A 20,281-nucleotide genomic window follows, 5' to 3' on the forward strand; every position below is an offset into this window, starting at 1 on the left:
TGTGTGCCAGTCTACACCACAACCTAGACAGAGACTTATAATTCAAAAGCCCAGAGCTTGTATACAAAATAATGACTCATCAAAATGTTGCTATAGCCATTAAATGAGTGAATAACGGAATTTTTGTGTGCAAGAGGACAACAAACCAACTGACAGATGTACTGTACATTCCTGCAATAGCTGTCTCCAATATACTGTAAATTAAAGTGTGTCTGGTTTGCGGTCATTTCTAAAGAGTCAAAGCTAAGCTACGCTTACTCGACAATAAGGTAAATGAGGTCATGGCTAAGTTTGTTTTGCACCTATTTATTTAAATATCCATTTAATAGCAAAAGAAAAAACACAGTATTACCAAGTTGCACCTGACAACACAAACAACTGCATGCCCTTCTCTCTCATTGTTTCTCTGCTAGTAGTTTACATTTACATTCAGTAGACGCTGTTATCCAGAGCGACTTACAGTAAGTACAGGGACATTCCCCCCCGAGGCAAGTAGGGTGAAGTGTCTTGCTCAAGGACACAACGTCATTTGGCACGGCCGGGAATCAAACCAACAACCATCTGCTTGATTACCCGACTCCCTAAACACTCAGCCATCTGACCCCCCCCCCCCCCCCTCCCTAGTAGTTCAGGAGGTGCCAACCCACACTCTCAATGGAGATCAATAAAGGTGAATCTGTCAATGTCACAACGCCATTTTATTGGACCCTGCTGTTTGCAGGCTAACCCTTACACCCTTAAACTCACCTCAAAAATCCAAAGGAAAGTTCAACTTTGCTTTCCAACCATTAACCAAAAGAAATCAACAGGACACATAAACACGATATGCAAATTTAACCAATCAAGCTGTTAAAAAGAGACATTCAAAGGATGTCACTACTAACATGAGCATGTGCCCATGTTTCTTCTTCCTTCTGGCTAGAAAATAGATGTGAATTACAGGAAGTGCTTATCTGGCTCTTGAATGTACGCCGAGGCAGTCTACTCTTTTCAAACTTTTTTATAGTGGTGCTGAGATTGCCAGTTTTTCTGGAGTGTAGTTGCCAACAGGTGAAGGACGATGCCCTGAATGTCCCCCTATACTCCAGTTAGCGCCATGATGTAAATAAGAAAACTTCCACACAGTCTAACTGGCCGTAGGGTTGTCTACACGTGCATTATTACTGACGCTTCTGAAAGTGGTGGAACACGATTCCTAGTGGACACATTTCTACATTGCTTCAATCTGTCAGCGTCATAAAATAGTGACGATAAGGTAATGAAAACAAGGACATTTGCTGAGTATTGAGACACACCCTGTCTCACAGTATGACGATGATCACCCTCTGAGCAGCTGCTCTCATAACGCTGATGACATATTTATGGTGCAATAATCAATATGTTTTAATGTACTTATATCCACAGGCATCCTGTTCAGGCATTTAGAAAACGTTAGGATGGATGATGGATGAGAATGGTGCAATGTTCTGGATTCCAGTGTTGTGTGTACACAGATAACCACGTTCCTTGTGTATTGAGTCCTATTTTAGAGCAGGTAGTCACTGGAACTATAACCCATAGTCTTACCTACGGTACTGTTACTGTTGCTGCCCAGCCAACCCCTTCCCTCTCTTTCTCACTTTCAATCTCTCCACTTTTCTCTCTCTCCATCTTTGCTTCTCTCTCTCTCTGTCCCTGTCTTATTGTCTCTACCTCCATCTCCTCTCCTGTCCTTCCCTCCATCCTTCTCAAATATATCCTTTCCCAGTTAAGTGGCCAGCATTGGGCATGAGACCAGTGCCAACCACCAGTGCTGAGGAGAGGAAGGGGCCAAACAGATGTTTGGTTGCAGATTCTTGCAGCTTTATTATCATTGTGGGATGAGGGGGGGCTTGACAAATACGGAGGGAGAGGGAAGGAAGAAAATGAAAGAAGAAAGGAAAGATTAAAAAACAACATTAAAACTTTCTGTATCGTCAAATATTTCCACACCCTACAGCAAAACTGGCTGGCCATCCTCCGGAATACATCACTTTTTTTTTCCCTTCTTCCTCCCACACCTCTTCCTCCTCCTCTGGGCTATTTCTGACTAAGTTTAGTCCGGTGTGATTGGCCGACCACATTCCAGGCAGAAGCACCAGCCTGCATCACTTAAACTCAAATTACTGGCTGGCACATACATCAATAAAACTGAAATTATATAATGTTGCAGTTCAGTAACTTTAAAAAATGAAGGACGAATTTTGACAGGGTGAGACTCAAATGAGATAAAACGATTCTCGAGGCACCGGTGAAAAAGCGACGATCATCTTAACCTTTAATGAGAAATCAGCTATGGTTTCTGGTTTGAGGTTAAGCAGTTATCTGTCTTCCAGCTGCCTATTGTAGAGTGACCGGTGTGAGGTAAAGAGAGGGCTCTTGGCTCATCTCCCTGGATGTGCGTGCCTGACAAGCCTCCAGCCTGTGCCCTCCAGCCTCTACCCTTCAGCCTCCACCACAGACTCCCAGTACTGGGTTCTTAATGGCCAACAGCCCTTCCTACCCACTCCCCTCACACCCACACTTATGCACATGCATGCCCGCCTGCCCGCCTGCATAAGAGGCTTAAGGACAGACGTGTATTTATGTGTGTTTTAGAGCACACACACGTGTGAACAGATGTGTGTGTGTGGAAGCAGCATGTGGGATATGTGTGTCGCGTGTCTGCTTCTCTGGGTTTGGACTGGATGTTGGCTTGTTGGTTTTTACGCGGGTACTGCGGCCAGTTTCCTGTGGTTTTCTGCCTCTCTACTACAGCTAGCTCCTGTTTGAGGAGATTTGAAGTGTCATGGACCAGATTAAGTCAAGCCTCAAGTCTGGTTAAATCCAAGGCCATGTCCTACATTAATGGAACGAGTAAGATTGATTTAAACAAGCATTCTCTCAAGCCTACTAACTAGAGGTAGATCTAGTAACAAAAACATGATACACCAGCCATTGGATGAGGGCAAGGTCGGACTGCTCATCGGGGGATTTCCCGAAGTGACTGTCAAACAGCCGTGGCATGATGCAAAAAAAGAAATTATAAGAATACATGGTAGTGAGCTGGTCTGGGTTTCAAAGTCCCGTCCCGTTTATCAGTCCCAGTCCAGACCTGGATGAGGGGATATAATAATGAAAATGAATTGAACCAAAAACATATATTTAGAACCCCTAAGAAGTGTGGCTTCTTTGATCCTGGTGACACAGTAATCTACATGGTGACACAATGAGTTGGTATCTTATAAAAAAAACTCTTGATACTAGTGTGTTTGCTATCGTCCTGTACTGACAGTCTCTGATAGCACACCAGCCGGTTCTCCTTAGAACCTTCTTTAGAAAATCATCCCATTCGCTAGCAATTTGAAGCCCGGGACAAGGTTAGTGAACTAATGATCCTGATTGAGTCAGAGCTAGATTGCATGTCTTCAGTGCCCTTGGATGGGGGATATTAATAGGGATGTTGGAGAGTCCAGTAGTCCAGATGTCTGTCTGACCCTGTGAGGTCACTCAGTCATGCTGCTCTCTAGTCCAGCTCCAGCCGTGACAGACACTGACCAGATCATCTCCACAGGCTCTTAATCAACACACACTTCTCCACTACAGTCCATTCTAACACGTTTGAATAAGATGCACTCCTTGGAGGTTTCAGATCCCATCCAAGGAGAGACACCACCCAGCTTACTCCCACTCCTGCCTCGACTGTTTGGGCATGTTACGAGCATAGGTGGAGATTGTATACACATACACACACAATTCATGGTTTGTCTCTTATGAAACAACAGGTCACCACAACAGATGAGTGCAGTTAAAAAAAGACCCATTAGATTAATGTGTAACGTACACCACAGACATTTGTGTATTAACAAAAACATAACAAAAATATCTGCACATCTCCACTTTGAAGAAAGATAACTATTTATTTGATGGGATTTTACTATTTGGAACAGAGCCATAGCTCTTTCATTTATACAGCCTGATTCTTTCAGCAAGTTGTGTGTTTGCACACTAATCTGTCGTCACGGGCACGACGGGTGTATTACCCAACACCGACCAATACAAATGACAAAATCCCCACCGTGGACTTTGCTAACAGAGCGCGAAATCAAAGGGACAGATCGGGCTGCTGGACTTCAGAAACTACATCTTTGGTTGGGTTATTGCGGCTTCAGGTTAGAGAAGAGTGTAGCAACAGATGCTACGCAGAGAAATAAGCCTTTAATGCCCCATGATTCGGACAGGGGTAACTACACACCAACTCATAATACAGATTTAGGTGAAACCCTTCGCGCTACTCATTCACCCGTGAGTCCTCTGGGAAGCTGCAATCGCCGTTTTTTTTTTCCTCTTCAATTGCGTGCAGGAGTTGGCTTGATACGTCGCATGCTATAGGACAGGCTGTGCACATAGCCTACTGTTCTATACTTTTGATAAGTTTGAGGATTTATCAAGCCAATGAAGGCCATGTTTAAACAACTACCACCAGGAGACAAACCGGACTTTTGACACTTTCCGTTACAGCCGTGGAGCAGCTAAAAACGACCCGATTTAACCGATATGCCGCCCAAGAAAAAGGTAGAATTTTTCACTCTTGTCCCTAGTGTGTGCGTGTGTGTGAGCGTGTGTGTGTGTGTGAGAGCGTGAGCGTGATCAGGAAGGATAGGAGAATGCACCATCTGTTGCGTTGAGCATAATCCCTGTGAGGCCTCTCCGCATCGCTGCACTGAAGCACACAGGAACAGTGAACAGGATAGTTGTTGCTATTTATCTCCACAAGCGATCAATGTGCCATGTGGGATGAAGAAAAAACATCATACGCTGTATTTTTGTTTAGTCTTATCTATGTAGTTAGTTTGATATCATGGGGTATCCTGTTGTGATCAAATAGGTCTGTGAAGAAAGACATTTAACCTACATTTTGTGGTATTCTGTTCGACGGATATTTTTTATTTGAAGTTACATGACATGATATTATGGTGACCACACCATTGTGACCATGCACCGGTTTGCACGTAGATATGTTAATGTCAGCTTCAGATGAGGGGGATAAATCATATAAGTATACCAATTTGGCCCGTTGGTCCTGTCTTACTGACGTTTTACTCTGAAAATGTATCATAATGACATGAGGATGACCTCAAAAAGCATTATAAAATGGAGTATTCACACTGTTTTTGTTTGCTCAGTGTTACTGTATGTAAGAGAGCTGCAGTCATCAGGTTCAGGTTGACAGTATTATATTGCAGTGTGCAGGACTGTCCTGTTGCCTATTACCCAGAATAGAAAAAGCCTCTTAGAAGCTGTTACTGGGGTATTAAACCAGTGTCTCTACTCTTTCCACCTCGCCTTCAGGAAATAGGGCAATATATCTGGAAAGTTCCAGAAGAACAAAAGTAGTTCCAACTGAAATTCGTTTTTTTTTGTTCCAAAACAACATTTGGTTGATTTTGAAACAGCCTTTCTGTGCCACATTTTATTACTATGCACTGATTTGGAAAATAAATGTATTTTAATCTATTATTGTAAAGGATTTGCAGTCCTTCTTGTGGGCCCCTCCAAATAAAACACAGGTTACATCATATCCATGGGAAATAATACACATCTATGAAAGTACAAACATATCTGCAATAGCAGCAAATATAAAGGTATAGTTTATGTAGTCACCCAGTGCTGTCTAACATACATTCTGTTGTCTCTGGAAGTAGTGCACCACAGGAGAGTATTGGCCTTTGACAGTGCCAGCAGTATTCTTGGCTGCCTATGAAGAGTTTGCATTTGTATCTCTCTCTCTCCAAATCCTAGATTGACGCATGCTATCTTAATCTCCTTACAGAGAGACAATCATGACCCAGGGCAGTGGCGAAAGCTTGTGTGTGTGTGTGTGTGTGTGTGTGTGTGTGTGTGTGTGTGTGTGTGTGTGTGTGTGAAAGAGAGATAAAAATGTTGATCACTATTCCCTTATCTTGTCTTCATAACTCTCATCGCTTTTCTTTTCTCCCTGTCACTGACATATAACATTGTTGTGGTTAATCAGGCTCTTCAGCTTCCTGTAATGATGATAGTATCTTAGTGTAATAAATTAACCAACTACAGAGGGCCGTTATAAGTAGGTGTTTAATTTGAAGTCAGTAAATTCAGTTATTCTAAGTCTCCCACTAAACAATACCTGTTAATGTGGTCAAATCACTTCAAAAACACCTAAGTTCTATCATCATGTTGAGATGTCCTCCCCCCCCCCTTCCCCCTTTTGAAATTCTCGTACAAAATAAAACTCTACAGGCTTTCCTCATGCCATAATACACCTGTCATAATCACACCAGCCGACATCTTCATATCGTCTCCATGGCAGCACTGGGAATGTGGCACTATGCCAACGAACCCCCCCCCCCCCCCCCCCTCAACAGTTGAGACAGACCAGCCCATGAAGCAAGACAGGCAGTAGAGGTCAAACAGTACATTTAATTCACTCATTGATAACCGCTTCAGTGTAAAGGTGACTGATCTGATTAACTGCACATGAACTGCATTGGCGTTGTTTAACTGCGTTAAATGTCAGACGGATAAATACCGTGATAGAAATGTGCACTATGGTCTGCGGTCAGTGGAACAGCCACTGTAAAGAGTTCTTGGGCTTGATAAGGACATATATCCAAACCTTGGCTGGAAGCCAGAGCTCATTTAGTGACAGACAGGAAATTAGTCACAATAAGGTTTCTGACCTGCTCCACATCCCAGAAGGCTTTGTTGTGGACAGGTTGAGGAGGCAGAAGATGTAGTCTTTTTGTGATGCGTCTTTAGTCTAGTTCACTGACAAACATTCATTGAACTTTATAAGGAAAAGATGTGTGAGTACAGGTAACAGATTGGAAACCACATTATATCAGAAGATGCGATGCAGAATAACCGTTAGAATCCCTTGTGGTGAAGACACAAGACTAATCCGTTCTTTCAACAATGCTTCAAAACACTTTTGTCTGTATCTTTTAACACTTTTTTTTTTTTTTTTAAGAATCACACTTCCCTGTGCCCTATTTCCTAGTCCACAGAGCTATTCTATAACACTAACACACACTCTCACCCTCTAACTCACACAGACACACACACACACACATGAGCACACACTGACAGACATGCCCCCTAGCACACGCATGCATGCACACACACTACCTTCCACTCTACTCATCTCTAGAACATGCACAGCTCTCTCCGTCAGTGCTTGGCAGCTCTTTCAGCTGAGCTCAGCTTGTATGTGAGAAGCTCTGATGCTTGAGTCACTGTAGTCATGCTGAACAAGGGACTGAAGTGTATTAAACACAAGCATGTGGCATTCGGGGTAAGACCATATGCATGTATGTTAACGTGTATATCTGCATTGCCTGCATGGACAAGTGTGTGGCTTCCATTGTGTGTGTGTGTGTGTGTAGGTATTTGTGTAAGAACCTGCTCTTGTGTTTGTGTGTGTTACGTGTGCGTGTGTTTTCTAACTTCCTGTTCGAGTCCTGACTGACAGCTAACTTTAGCTCTGCTGGACAGAGAACAAGCTGGCCTCATTATGATGTCACCTTCTATTGGAGATGTCACTGTGAACTACAGTACTACTGTCAGGCACATAGTACACAGCGATGCCCCCGTCTATGTTCCAGCCATTGATTTCACTGTTAGCTGTAAATCACTGTTGGGAGCCAACACTCTCATTGACCTGCTGTGCATCTCTGAGGGTAGATCTGCTGACAGTTTACTGCTCTGCGAAGAGCACTCTGCTGTCAGCGCTGATCTGTCCGTGGTGAGGTATAACGGAAGAGCTTCTCCTCCTGAGCTCGTGCTCGTCTAAAACGGTGACAATAGGCGAGGTGTCTAAGAGGGCTTAATGCTTAGGCGGCATATTTCTTTTTAAAAACGGTTTCCATGGAAACGCCTTTCCATATACGTTTGGGGAGCGTGCAGGGAGTGTGATTGTTCCGCTGTCTAATGTGCGTTCACGAGATGCCGCCTTGCTTTGCAAGTCAATTCACCTGCACAATACAAGGTCACATAGATATAAATTGAACGCTTGAACCATTCGAAACTCATTTGTCACTGGTTGAATTTAATTCAAATGTATTATACTTCTAATAATACACTATAAAATGTGAATTTCATTCAGCATGAATTGTCTTGTATTTTGAAAGAAGACCATTAAATCTCCCTGGTTATTATGTCAGGTTAGCCCTGAGGTGTCATAGCCATGGGGGACAATTGTCTTCCACTGTCTCCTGGAACACCTCAAAATTAATATCATGTTTTTCAAACAGTTTTAGACCACACCATTCACCAATAACCACATCATCCTATATCTTTCAACATTCTTTTTCAATATTCTGAGAGAGTCACAGTACTGTAGTGCCATGTCTTCAGTAAGTCAACAATGTGACACTGAGTGCAGGTGAGGTGGCTTTGGGAGCTAGCTGGCCTGGAGGCAGCCCTGAAGGCAGCCCAAGAGGCAGCCCTGGAGGCAGCCCTGGATGACAGGGTGTGTTCACTAAAGGTGCAATATAGTGCTCCATTATGAGTAGAATCGTTAGAATTTAGAATAGTTCAGATTTAATTCCTCCTGTGACGAATGGGTTCTAAATGGTTCAATCTATTGGACTCAAGTGAAGGACTGCACTACTGTGGGAATGGAGTCCATCTTTTTAATCAGCCTGTCTTCTCTAATGTACCCACTGGCTAGTGATGAAACAGGTGTGTGAGTGTGGAGTCACCTTCAGAGCAACTCAGCAGAAAAGTTTATTTTAACAAACAAGTAGCAGATTCTTTCATGTTCATGCATTCACTTAGAAGACGCTTTTATTTATGGAAGTAAGAATACTGTGCATTGCAGTTATTGCACAGGCGTTTTTGGTCAAACTCAAAGACAGTGTTGTCTGAAGCCATTAGAATGGCTTCCTCTCCTACTAGGACCTGATAATCATACTTAAAGTGTACTCACCTATGAAGCTAAAAGTCATTTCTCAAGCCTACAGCTACTTATCTTCCCTCCTCTACCTTTTCTTCCTCCTCCTTCACCCATCTCAAGGCAGTCTTTCATTAACCTTTCTTCTTCGTGTTTTATCCTGTACTGGACGCCTATCCTCCTCTAACTTCTCTCTTCTCTCTTGGAGATGTCGTAGCGTCTAACCCTCTCACCTAGGCAGGTTAATCCTAGTGTTCGTCAGTTCTAAGGAATTCACACATCTATCCTGTTGATGTTTTAATAGAACTCGGTCTGATAGCACGATGTATAATTGATCTACCACTGTCACGATGGCAGAATGGCACACACTAGGATGGTGTACTGAGAATAGGCTTCTATTTAGACATGGGGGAGGGGGGAGGGGGTGTCAGGGAATGAGGGGAGCATGTGGGGAGCTGATTGATTCAAGGCTGAATACTCACCAAGGACTTTGTCTTGTGCTTTCTGTTTCGTCCTTTGTTTAAGGACATGTGTTCTCAGGTAGTTGAGAAGGAGAGTGTGTGACTTGATTTGTGTGTGTGTGTGTAAGTGTGTCAGGCAGTGTGTATGTCTGTGTGTGTTTGTGTCTGTGAGTGTAAGTACGTCTGGCAGTGTTGTATGTCCATGTCTGTGTGTGTGTGTGTGTGTGTGTGTGTATATCAGTGTTAGTGTATTTGTATGTGTGTGTGTGTGTGTGTGGCGGAGGGCCTGCGTCACAGTTTCTCCTGGGTCACTGGACACAGAGGGCATTAATTACCACGTCTTTGAGGGGACAATCTAATCAGGGGACACATGGCACATAAACTTGAGTGTCCCAAGAGAGAAGGAATCCTACAATTTCCTGACAATTTGACAGAAGATTCTGGAAACACACGTCCCTCGTAAATGTGACTGCATACAAGGGTCTAGTGCTGAGGACAGCTTGGGGTTTCTCAGCATGATTGCCACAGGAAGTAATGCCTGTTACAGGAAATACTACCTGCTGGAGGGTCCTGCTGAGTGAATGATGAGGAGAGAAAGAGCAAGGCATCCTCTGTGTGGATGCTAGTAAACTGCAGCTGGGATTCCTCTATCTGCTGTAGAGTTACTATGTGGGAACCTGCTTCTAATGTCTCCCCCTCTTTCTCTCTCCCCTCTTTCTCTCTCTCTCTCTCTCTCTCTCTCTCTCTCTCTCTCTCTCTCTCTCTCTCTCTCTCTCTCTCTCTCTCTCTCTCTCTCTCTCTCTCTCTCTCTCTCTCTCTCTCTCTCTCTCTCTCTCTCTCTCTCTCTCTCTCTCTCTCTCTCTCTCTCTCTCTCTCTCTCTCTCTCTCTCTCTCTCTCTCTCTCTCACAGGGAGAGCGCCAGGACTCAGATGTTGTCGAGGAGAGGAACGCCCAGGTGCAGTTGGATAAGGCCAAGGTATACATCCTTCCGGAACCTCTCACGGTTCCCTCCTGGTATTGACCTATGCCCCCCTTCCCCTGTAGCTCCCGTGTTCTCAGAAACATGATGACATCTCTGGCATACAGAAAGGAAACAGACACCGGGGCATCGGATTAGGAACCTGGCAATATCCTGAAATGAGTCACAGCAATATTTCCCCCTGCTTACCTCAGTGCAAATCTCCTGTTTTCCATTCACTCCTGCTTTAATGTAAAAGCCAGGGACTGACCCCAAGGCTTTTACAGCATCGATGCTATGCTTTTATACTCAGTTTAACTTGATAATGATCCTTACTGTAATATTTGAAACTCAATAATCCTGTGAAGATCACCTGTCATGATGTTTACTAAACTTGAGATGACGGGTGATTTCCTGACAACTCAAGACAGTGAACTTTTTCTAGAAGCATGTCGAACTGAAGAACCCATCTTTCCTCCCGCCAGGCTGGTTCTAAGCGGTCTCTCTTTGTCTGAGAAGGATGCTGCTCCCTCAGGAAACTGAATTTGATCCTTTCACATCGTTAATGTGCTCCGAGTGGTGTCCTGTTATTAATGCCGTGAACCCGCCCCTCCCCCCCCCCCACTAAGCCCAGCTGACCGCCTGCCTCAGCATCAAGCCATCACTTCCAAACTGGAGCCATTAGTGTCTTGGTTTGACGATCAAGCCGCTAATTGGGCTGCTGGCATTTGACTTATTTAACCTATCAGGAACTCAACAGAGACCTCCTACTCAGGAATTACAGGCTTGGAGGGTGTTATGTTTACATGCAACAATGTGTGGTATGTGTGTATCATGTTTTTATGTACGTTTAATGTTTGGGGACTGAAGCTAGAAATGGCCGACAGTATATCTTAGCATCCCTGATTTTCTTCAGGGAACCATTGTTTAAAAGATTTTTAAAAGATACATTTGTGCTTTCTTATGCCATAAAGGTTTTTTTTTTACAGTGTCACATCTCTCAGAATATATCCATATTGCATCTCTCCCTATGAATGATTTAAAGTCAGTCTGCTGCTTTTCCGAGCTTGCACAAAAAACCTGCAGTGGGCTTTTTACTGTGACACCCTGAGGCTCTCACACATGGTGGACACACACACACACACACATTCACCCATGTGTACAAAATGTACACACACTGCATAATTACATCATTACTGCATAATCATATTTTTCTCACAGATCCCATTTTGCATATTAAGCTTGTCCTGCACATATTGTAATTCATCAGTAGTCACACACACAATCACACGCACAATCACACAGGCGCTTTGTACTGTCCACGCACAGACAAATACTCATTTGAATTTAGCCGTTTCACTAGATTCTGTGTCCTGTTAGGATCAGACCTTAATTAATGGACATTGTTATTGGCGTTTGCTTTCGGCTGTGTAGTCCATGGTGTTAACGCTCAGCTGCTGGCAGCAGCCTTGTGTTTGTCTGACTGACTGTTCCCGCATAGAAGGACCTTTAATGGGAGCATTAACAGCTTGGAGTTCCAGCAGACACACATTGCCACACACCATGACAAACATAGTAAACAGTGGAGCCAGGTTCCGAATAGCAAAGGATGTGATTGACTGTGTAGAGGATGGGACTCTTATGCCATTTAATTGTCATTTAGAGATTCTTTGATAGATTGCTACTGTTATGATATTGTATATCATGCATTGACAGATGATTGTAAGTCTGTCAAATCATTTGAAGATAACACACATTCAACAAGGCTTTGACTGTAGCTCATACAGACAACAGCACTCTCAGTCCTACTGTCCCTAACGTTGTGTCTCTCCTCGTGTGTCACCAGTTCAAGCCGGTGGCGTTCGCCGTGTTCTGTAACTTCTCCTACACCCCCGCGGACGAAGACAACGTGCCCGTGCCTGGAACAGCCGTCACCTTCGAGGCCAAGGACTTCCTGCACGTCAAAGAGGTCAGGGGTCATGTCTGTGCTCTCTGAACCGACGAAGCGTTTGATTTAATCCGATTGTCCAGGCGCTTTCAGTGTGTCATGCTGATGATGAGGGTGATGAGAAGGATGAAGATTTTCGTGAGGTTGACGACAACCACCTCAATCCCCCAATGTCTTCTATCTCTGGCTATTCGGTCCTGCAGAAGTTCAACAATGAGTGGTGGCTAGGGCGCCCAGTGAAGGAGGATGGAGTGGTCGGCTTCATCCCCAGTCCTGTTAACCTGGAGAATATCTTGATCAGGAGAGAGGTGCAGGCCAGGAAAGCTGCCAAGGCCTTAGCCAGGTGTGTGTTCTAGTCTCTCTGTAGTCAGATGGCTGATCAGGGGTTCTCAACCCTGGTCCTCAGCGACCCCCTGCATGTTTTAGATGTTTCCCTGCTCCAACACACCAGATGCAAATGAATGGGTTGTTATCAAGCTCTGCAGAAGCCTGCTTATGACCATTCATTTGAATCAGGTGTGTCGGAGCAGGGAAACATCTAAAACATGCAGGACAGGGGTGCCCTGAGGACCAGGGTTGAGAACCACTGAGGTAGATGACAGTTGAATCTCCATTTTAATTTCAGTAAAGCAGCAACTACCCAGGATATGAACGCAAAGAAGTATACACCCCCTTCAACAGTGGCCCAGGCCAAAAAGAAATCTGTAAGTGTATTTGTGTGTTTGTGAATGACGTGCGCATGCCCTTAAAAGTGCCTGCTTTTGCAATTGATGAAGATCCTAGCATATATTTGGATGTATGATCTGTTTGCGTGTGATGTGTGTATGTGATGCTGCTGGAGTGCTGAACTCGTCTGAGGGTACTGTTTCCTCCTGTCGCCTGTAGGGGGAGCAGGTCGCTCCGTATGATGTGGTCCCCACAATGCGTCCTGTTGTGCTGATGGGGCCGTCGCTGAAGGGCCTAGAGGTAAGTGATGCTACACACAGATACACACATACATACATACATACATACATACATACATACATATGTAGCCGGTGTGTGGTGAAATTTGCTAGCTTTTCGTTGGTAGTGGTGGCGCTTGGGAAGTCAGAGGTGGTGAGTTCGACTCCCGGTGGGAGCGGACGGTTGCCTTTATACCTCTGACGGAACTTGCAAGACCACGTCTGTTACACATACATACACATATACATATATACATACATACGTGCGCCCTGCACACGCATACATACACAGACACTTATCTAAATCCAGCGATATCCTTTCAATTACAGGTGACAGACATGATGCAGAAAGCGTTGTTTGATTTCTTGAAACACAGATTCGAAGGCAGGTGAGCGTGGCCGAGTTTTGTTGAAGAAAGAATCCATCAAATACCAATGTTTGCTGTAAACGAGTTATGTACATGTTTTTTTGGCAAACGTGCGGTTTGTTTTGCAGAATTACCATAACTCGCGTCGCTGCGGACATCTCTCTAGCCAAGCGGTCTATACTGAACAACCCTGGAAAAAAAGCCCTAATGGACCGCTCCAACAAACGCTCAAATCTAGGTAAGGTCTGAATCTGAATCTTCTTGAATGAATACTGCATCTCTCAGATACTCAAGCAACCCAACACTTACCATTCTGTTGTTACACTTCTTTCATACTGTAATGCCGACTATTATCCGTATCAAACTGTCTCACCAGATAGACTGGCATACTGTGATACAGGGCCTATTGTTCTGATAGTACGTGCCTTTCACAACCAATGACAAAGGTCCACTGTAGAATAGGGTGGGATTTAAAAACATTCAACTATGTTGTCCCAGTCAGTATTATTCGTATGTAAGTCATGCTAGATCTGGATGCTGGGAAGACATTGCATAGCTCCAACATTTGTTCAAAGTGATTTACTCTGCGCTCTTCCCCTCTCCTCTCTCTGCCCCTCTCCTCGCTCTGACCCTCTCCTCGCTCTGCCCCTCTCCTTGCTCTGCCCCTCTCCTCGCTCTGCCCCTCTCCTCTCTCTGCCCCTCTCCTCGCTCTGCCCCTCTCCTCGCTCTGCCCCTCTCCTCGCTCTGCCCCTCTCCTCGCGGCCACAACTCAGACGCAGCAGGTACGTATCAACCACCGCACCTGTAGCTCGTATGGTTATGTTGGAGTTAGTGAATACTGATGCCACGCAGCCATGCTGTTTACACTCGCTTCAATTTGTTCAAGATTCATTTCTTGTATTACCACTTCGACAGCACATTTCCCTGGCTTAACTTTACCTACATGTAGACCAACTTAAGAAAACAGATGAGTTTCAGTTTAATTACTGATTAACTGTAACTATCAAATGGCAGAGTATAGTTCAGTGATTAGAGTTTCACTGCAGATCAAGAGGTTGCAGGTATCCCCCCCCCCCTCTCCTGAACTATATGTTGCTTTAATTCTAAGAATACATTATTGAATAATTATTGAATTGAATACATTATTATTACATCTGTTAATACAAAAGTTTAAAAAATATGTGTAGCCTACATCCTGATACATGATGTGATCTAAGTCATGCTCTGACATCACTGTCATCCTCACTTTAATGGTATTACCATAAACCATTTTGAGCACTTAAAGAACCTCACCTATCAGTTCTCCCACATATTTTTGGGATTATCATATTTTTAGAGTTTGAATTTGTCAGTTTACTGCACCACATGGAAAGCTTTGATGATATGCAAAGCCTGTTTTGAAAACAACATTTTTATCATTGTAATATGGAGGCATGGATGAATGACCGAAATGAATGGATAAAGAACCACAACACATGACTGGTGTCGGATATTTAAGTATAGGACAACCTCTTCCTCCAACTCCTTGTTGCTTCCTCCTTCCTTCAGCCCAGATCCAGGGGGAGGTGGAGCGGATCTTTGAGCTGGCCCGCAGCCTACAGCTGGTGGTCCTGGACGCAGACACGGTCAACCACCCCATCCAGCTGTCCAAGACCTCCCTGGCTCCTATCCTGGTCTACGTCAAGATCTCCTCCCCCAAGGTGAGCAGGAGCAGGGAGGCACGCTGCCGTCTGCTGTGTGGGTGTGAGAGGCCACTATGGATGCGTGCATAGACACTGAGGAGGAATCACCCCTTTTGTTGATAGGTTTGAAATGTTTTTTTGGGGTTACCACAACCCTGTGTGGAAGTCAAAACTGTACGGATTATGTACAGTTGTGCTGTTCTGTAGCTGTTTCATAGTCGTTAGTATAGCGAAGCCGACAGGGGTTCAGTGTGAAGGAGAATGGGTTTGGGTTGACTTTGCAAGACCACTGGCGAGATGTACAATTTTGTAACTGTTCGTGATTCCCCCATCAACACTTTTTCTTGAAGTTTTCTATACTAATTTTCTGAGATTTCACTTAACTAATGCATTTTCTCCTGCTGGGTTTCGAACAGGTGTTAACCAGGCTGATCAAGACAAGAGGAAAGTCTCAAACCAAACACTTGAACGTCCAGATAGTGGCAGCAGACAAGTTGGCTCAGTGTCCTCCGGTGAGAGCGCCCTCTAATGGCCAAACAGCTCAACTGCCAAACTCATGTCATCTGGACCCCTCTCAGTACTCTTCGCATTAAAACCAACCTTCTTCCTCAAGAGATAAACTCAGTTTTCCCACCAAAAGCCAAATGAAGTATTCATTAATGACAGGTTGCAATCATGACCTAGAAGAAAAAAAACAAGTGCATTTGCCATGTCATCCTTTTAATGAAAAGCACAATTTCATCCTTTTCATATGACTTCACTGCACTGTGTACTCAAATCTGCCTTTGCACTGTGTTGTTGGGCTGGCAGCAGTGTAAAGCTGATCCCTGTGTTGATAGGTATTTGCATTAACATGGGTATTGATTCCACACCATGAGACAATGAAAGAGATTTCCCAGTGTCTTCCTGTGTGTGTGTCAGTGTCTTCCTGTGTGTGTGTCAGTGTCTTCCTGTGTGTGTGTCAGTGTCTTCCTGTGTGTGTCAGTGTCTTCCTGTGTGTGTGTCAGTGTCTTCCTGTGTGTGTCAGTGTCTTCCTGTGTGTGTGTCAGTGTCTTCCTGTGTGTGTCAGTGTCTTCCTGTGTGTGTCAGTGTCTTCCTGTGTGTGTGTCAGTGTCTTCCTGTGTGTGTCAGTGTCTTCCTGTGTGTGTGTCAGTGTCTTCCTGTGTGTGTGTCAGTGTTTTCCTGTGTGTGTGTCAGTGGCCGTGTGCTTTGACTGTACGTGGCTGTCCTTCCTTGTTGATCTGACCTTATTTCCTTACATCTCCTGATCTGAAACTTGCTCTAGGACCTAATCACAGACTTACTTGATCTGATTAGCTAGGAGGGTTATTTTAAGTCCTCCAGTCTCTGGTCTCCGAGGGGACGGGAAAGCAGGCAGTGATACAGATTGTGTTCCAATAATCTTGTCTGGAATCAGGGACCCATTTCACAAAACCTCCCTGTCAATACCAATCTGCATCCCCATCCCAGCGCTGTATAGGAGAGTGACAACAAAGAAATCACTTAAGGCACATTATCTCTCAACAGCAAGTCCAGTAAACCAGATGCAGCATTTAGATGGCAATAAACTGTTGTGAAATGCATGAAATAGTGATTAATACAGTTATACGACTAGTATATTTATATATGTATTATATATATATGTATTATATATATATATATATGTATTATATATATATGTATTATATATATATATATATATATATATATATATATATATATATATATGTATTATATATATATATATATATATATATTGTTTGAACTCAACCTTGCAGTGCTTCCGGTCCACCCATTCCTCCAAGTCTGACTCCCATCCCTCCCCAACGGTTGTGTTTGACAGGAGATGTTTGACGTCATCCTGGATGAGAACCAGCTGAGCGATGCCTGTGAGCACATAGCAGACTATCTGGAGGCCTACTGGAGAGCCACACACCCTCCAGAGATGGAGCCTCCCAGCCCCATGGTGATGAAGCTGGCAGAGAACACTCTACCTGCCAGCCCCATGGCTGCTCTGCCGCCTGCTAAGGTACACGACTACCCCTCCCCCAGATGTTTACATTCACGCATTTAGCAGACGCGTTTATCCAAAGCGACTTCCAAGAGAGAGCTTTACAAAAGTGCGTAGGTCACTGATCATAACATCGAGAAAGCCCCAAACATTGCGAGCAGCCAAAACATGAAGCAAACACTGTGAAAAACAAATAAGTGCCAAAGGGAAGAAGAACCATAAGAGCATGCAGCCTTCTCACTTACCTCACAACCCACACCTCTAACCCTTCACTTCTATGCACGTACTACGTTGTTACCATAGGTATTGCTATGCAGTTACATGGTAGTTGATGTCTAGTTATCGTTTAAACTCAAAGGACAGACACTTGCATGGAGTACGATGAAACGTGTACTTCAGTTGGTCGCAGGAAAACCTGCCTCAGCTCAGCCGTTTCTGCTCTGCTCTCTGTTGCGTCGCTGTCCAGGTGCCTCTTACACACATGTCAGGGGTCGCCACACCTGTGGAAGTCATGTTTCTGTTATTCGAACACAGTATGTTTTTCGGTTCTGTTTGTTGCTGTTCTGTTTGTCATCGACGTGATGTTGGATATGATGCGTGACCTCATCTTTGTGATCCTCTCACGCCACTGTTCTTCACCTCAACATCACTGCAGCTGCTCTGTCTCCTGCGTTCATCTGTCATGTGACCTTTTTCATTTCTCCATCCCTCTCTCTCCAAACCTCATCCTCTGGGAAATGTACAGAAATGAGATAGCAGTGTGTCTGGTGAGTGAGACATGACCAATGACTAGTGTCAACGCCCTCGCACCACTACAGTAGGATAGACGAGTAGTTCTAGCAGTGTTTTCACCTCCTGTGTGTGTGTGTGTGTATTGGCAGTACAAGAGAGGTGTGTGTGTATGACAGAGTGAGAAAGAGAAGATAGAGAGAAATAGGGGAGAGAGTGAGTGTGTATCTGTACATACGTACGTGCATGTTTGTCACCCTAGAACGTGTTCATCTACATTGCTATCCTCCATGGCATGTTTGCCCTAGGAGGACCAGAAGAGCAAGAAGACAGCCCTGACCAAGAGGAAAGGCTCCAGGGAGAACCAGCTCGACCAGCAGGAGCAGAGGGAGCCTGTAGCCCAGGAGCAAGCGGACGAGGAGGGCCAGAGAGAGGAGGACGACCGCCCCCCCAGAACTGAACCAAAGAGACCACAGCACAGCCACCACCACCACCACCGCAGGGCCGAGAACCACACCCAGGCTCAGATCCAGACGTCGGGCGTGGACTCGCAGCCTGGCAGGGGGGACTACGCCCAGAGGATCCCCCGCAGGCAGGCCCTGGAGGAGCAGGAGGAGCAGGAGGGGGAGGAGGGGGAGGAGGGGGTGCAGCCGTACAATCACAGGGCCGTGTCGCATAGGGACCACAACCACCACCATCACAACAGCAACCACCATCACCACCACCACCACCACCATCACCGTGGCAACAGCCAGCTGTACCCCGGGGAGGATTACGAACTGGAGCACAACGAACGTAACAGACAGCACAGACAACACCTTAGCAACCAGCCACGCACACACAGACACCACCCCACTGACAACCACTACCATTACCAAGGCAGGGACAGAGACAGAGACAGAGACAGAGACAGAGACAGAGACAGAGACAGAGACAGAGATGGCAGGCATGGGGACTTAAGACATTGGCACCAAGATTTTATACACTAGTGAATGTTTTCATTGTTGTGTGTGTGTGTGTTTGTGTGTGTTTCTCTTTGCACTGCACTAAAACAAATATCCAGGGTCTCTCTACTGTGTCTGGACACTCAGTGGTTCTTCTACTGTCTTCCCTCCATCTCCCCCTCTACCTCCCAGGATAACTAGATCTCTCTGTCTTTCTGCCTCTCTCGACCATCTCTCTCTCTCTCTCTCTCTCTCTCTCTCTCTCTCTCTCTCTCTGTTCTCTCCTAATTCTCATGTCTCTCCTGTGCTCTTATTTATTTGCAGGACTTTGTTTTCCCAATGAGCAGTTTGATGGTTTGTCAAATGTTTGCTGGTGTTATATAGGGTAACAACAATGTAGGTACCTTAACATTTTGAAGATCCCTAGAAGATTTTTTGTTTGAAGGAATTGTACTGTATCTTGCCAATTCCAAATGGTCTGGAATTATTAATCCCAGAGTTATTGATCAGACCTTACTCTAATAAGTAATGTCCATGACTAAAATGACTGAAAATAGTAGCTTAATATTATTTTGACGATATAAACAGTTATCCCCTTATTGGCTTTGTCAGTTGTAAACATATTCATCTTTCTTTTTTTCCCACACCATTTACTTGTGTATCATGCCTCCAATAGCCACCAATTCCTTAGTAGAAACATAAAAGTCCATAATTATTTTTCTACGAATGATTGTAAGATGGGAGCTCAGATTTCTACTGTACTCACCTGGACCCTGCCAGGAAGCACCACTTGTTTTCTACTGTCTTAGACTTGCGCTGCATTGTACAGTACATGCTAGAGACTATGCATCTTGCAACATGCAACTTGTGATAACAAATATAATATATATACTGTATAGATTGAAAACAATTTCTATGCATTTGTATATATTTCATAATTGCCTTTGTAGGAATGTTAAAGGGAGAGTAGAATGCCTGTTGCACTGTTAAATAGAACTGTCACTATTGACTTGGCTAGCGACGACTTAAATGCTGATTGAGGTATGTTTCTTTCTAACTTGTGTGTTCTCATATAGTATTTATTCTGAATTTGTTTCATTTAGTTTGAAATGATGTCACACAGGATGCAAAATGCTTTTTTTTTTTTTGCTTGATGATAAACATGTTCAGTATCACCTATTGGTCTTCTTTTAAACTCCAGGATATGGTTCTTATTGTAAAACAAAGGGATCTTGTAATGCCCCAGTAAACATTTTTTCCTCAGTTACTCTCTAGCACAGACACTCGGAGCGACCCTCTGAACAATG

General features: G+C 44.4%; 1 protein-coding gene across 1 annotated transcript; it reads left to right on the top strand.

Annotated features, from left to right (window-relative positions):
• The first annotated feature begins 4,146 nt into the window (after positions 1–4,146).
• cacnb2b (calcium channel, voltage-dependent, beta 2b) lies at positions 4,147–20,149 on the top strand. The gene is made up of 12 exons (XM_084708050.1): positions 4,147–4,572; positions 10,301–10,366; positions 12,195–12,317; positions 12,500–12,639; positions 12,922–13,000; positions 13,182–13,262; positions 13,571–13,629; positions 13,737–13,846; positions 15,157–15,308; positions 15,707–15,802; positions 17,134–17,319; positions 18,339–20,149. Exons 1-12 carry the CDS (start codon positions 4,555–4,557, stop codon positions 19,017–19,019), a joined length of 1,791 nt encoding a protein of 596 aa, XP_084564176.1. The 5' UTR covers positions 4,147–4,554; the 3' UTR covers positions 19,020–20,149.
• Positions 20,150–20,281: the final 132 nt, after the last annotated feature.

The sequence above is a fragment of the Hypomesus nipponensis genome, chromosome 10, assembly GCF_054491055.1.
Source record: "Hypomesus nipponensis isolate SF chromosome 10, ASM5449105v1, whole genome shotgun sequence".
Classification (NCBI taxonomy): domain Eukaryota; kingdom Metazoa; phylum Chordata; class Actinopteri; order Osmeriformes; family Osmeridae; genus Hypomesus; species Hypomesus nipponensis.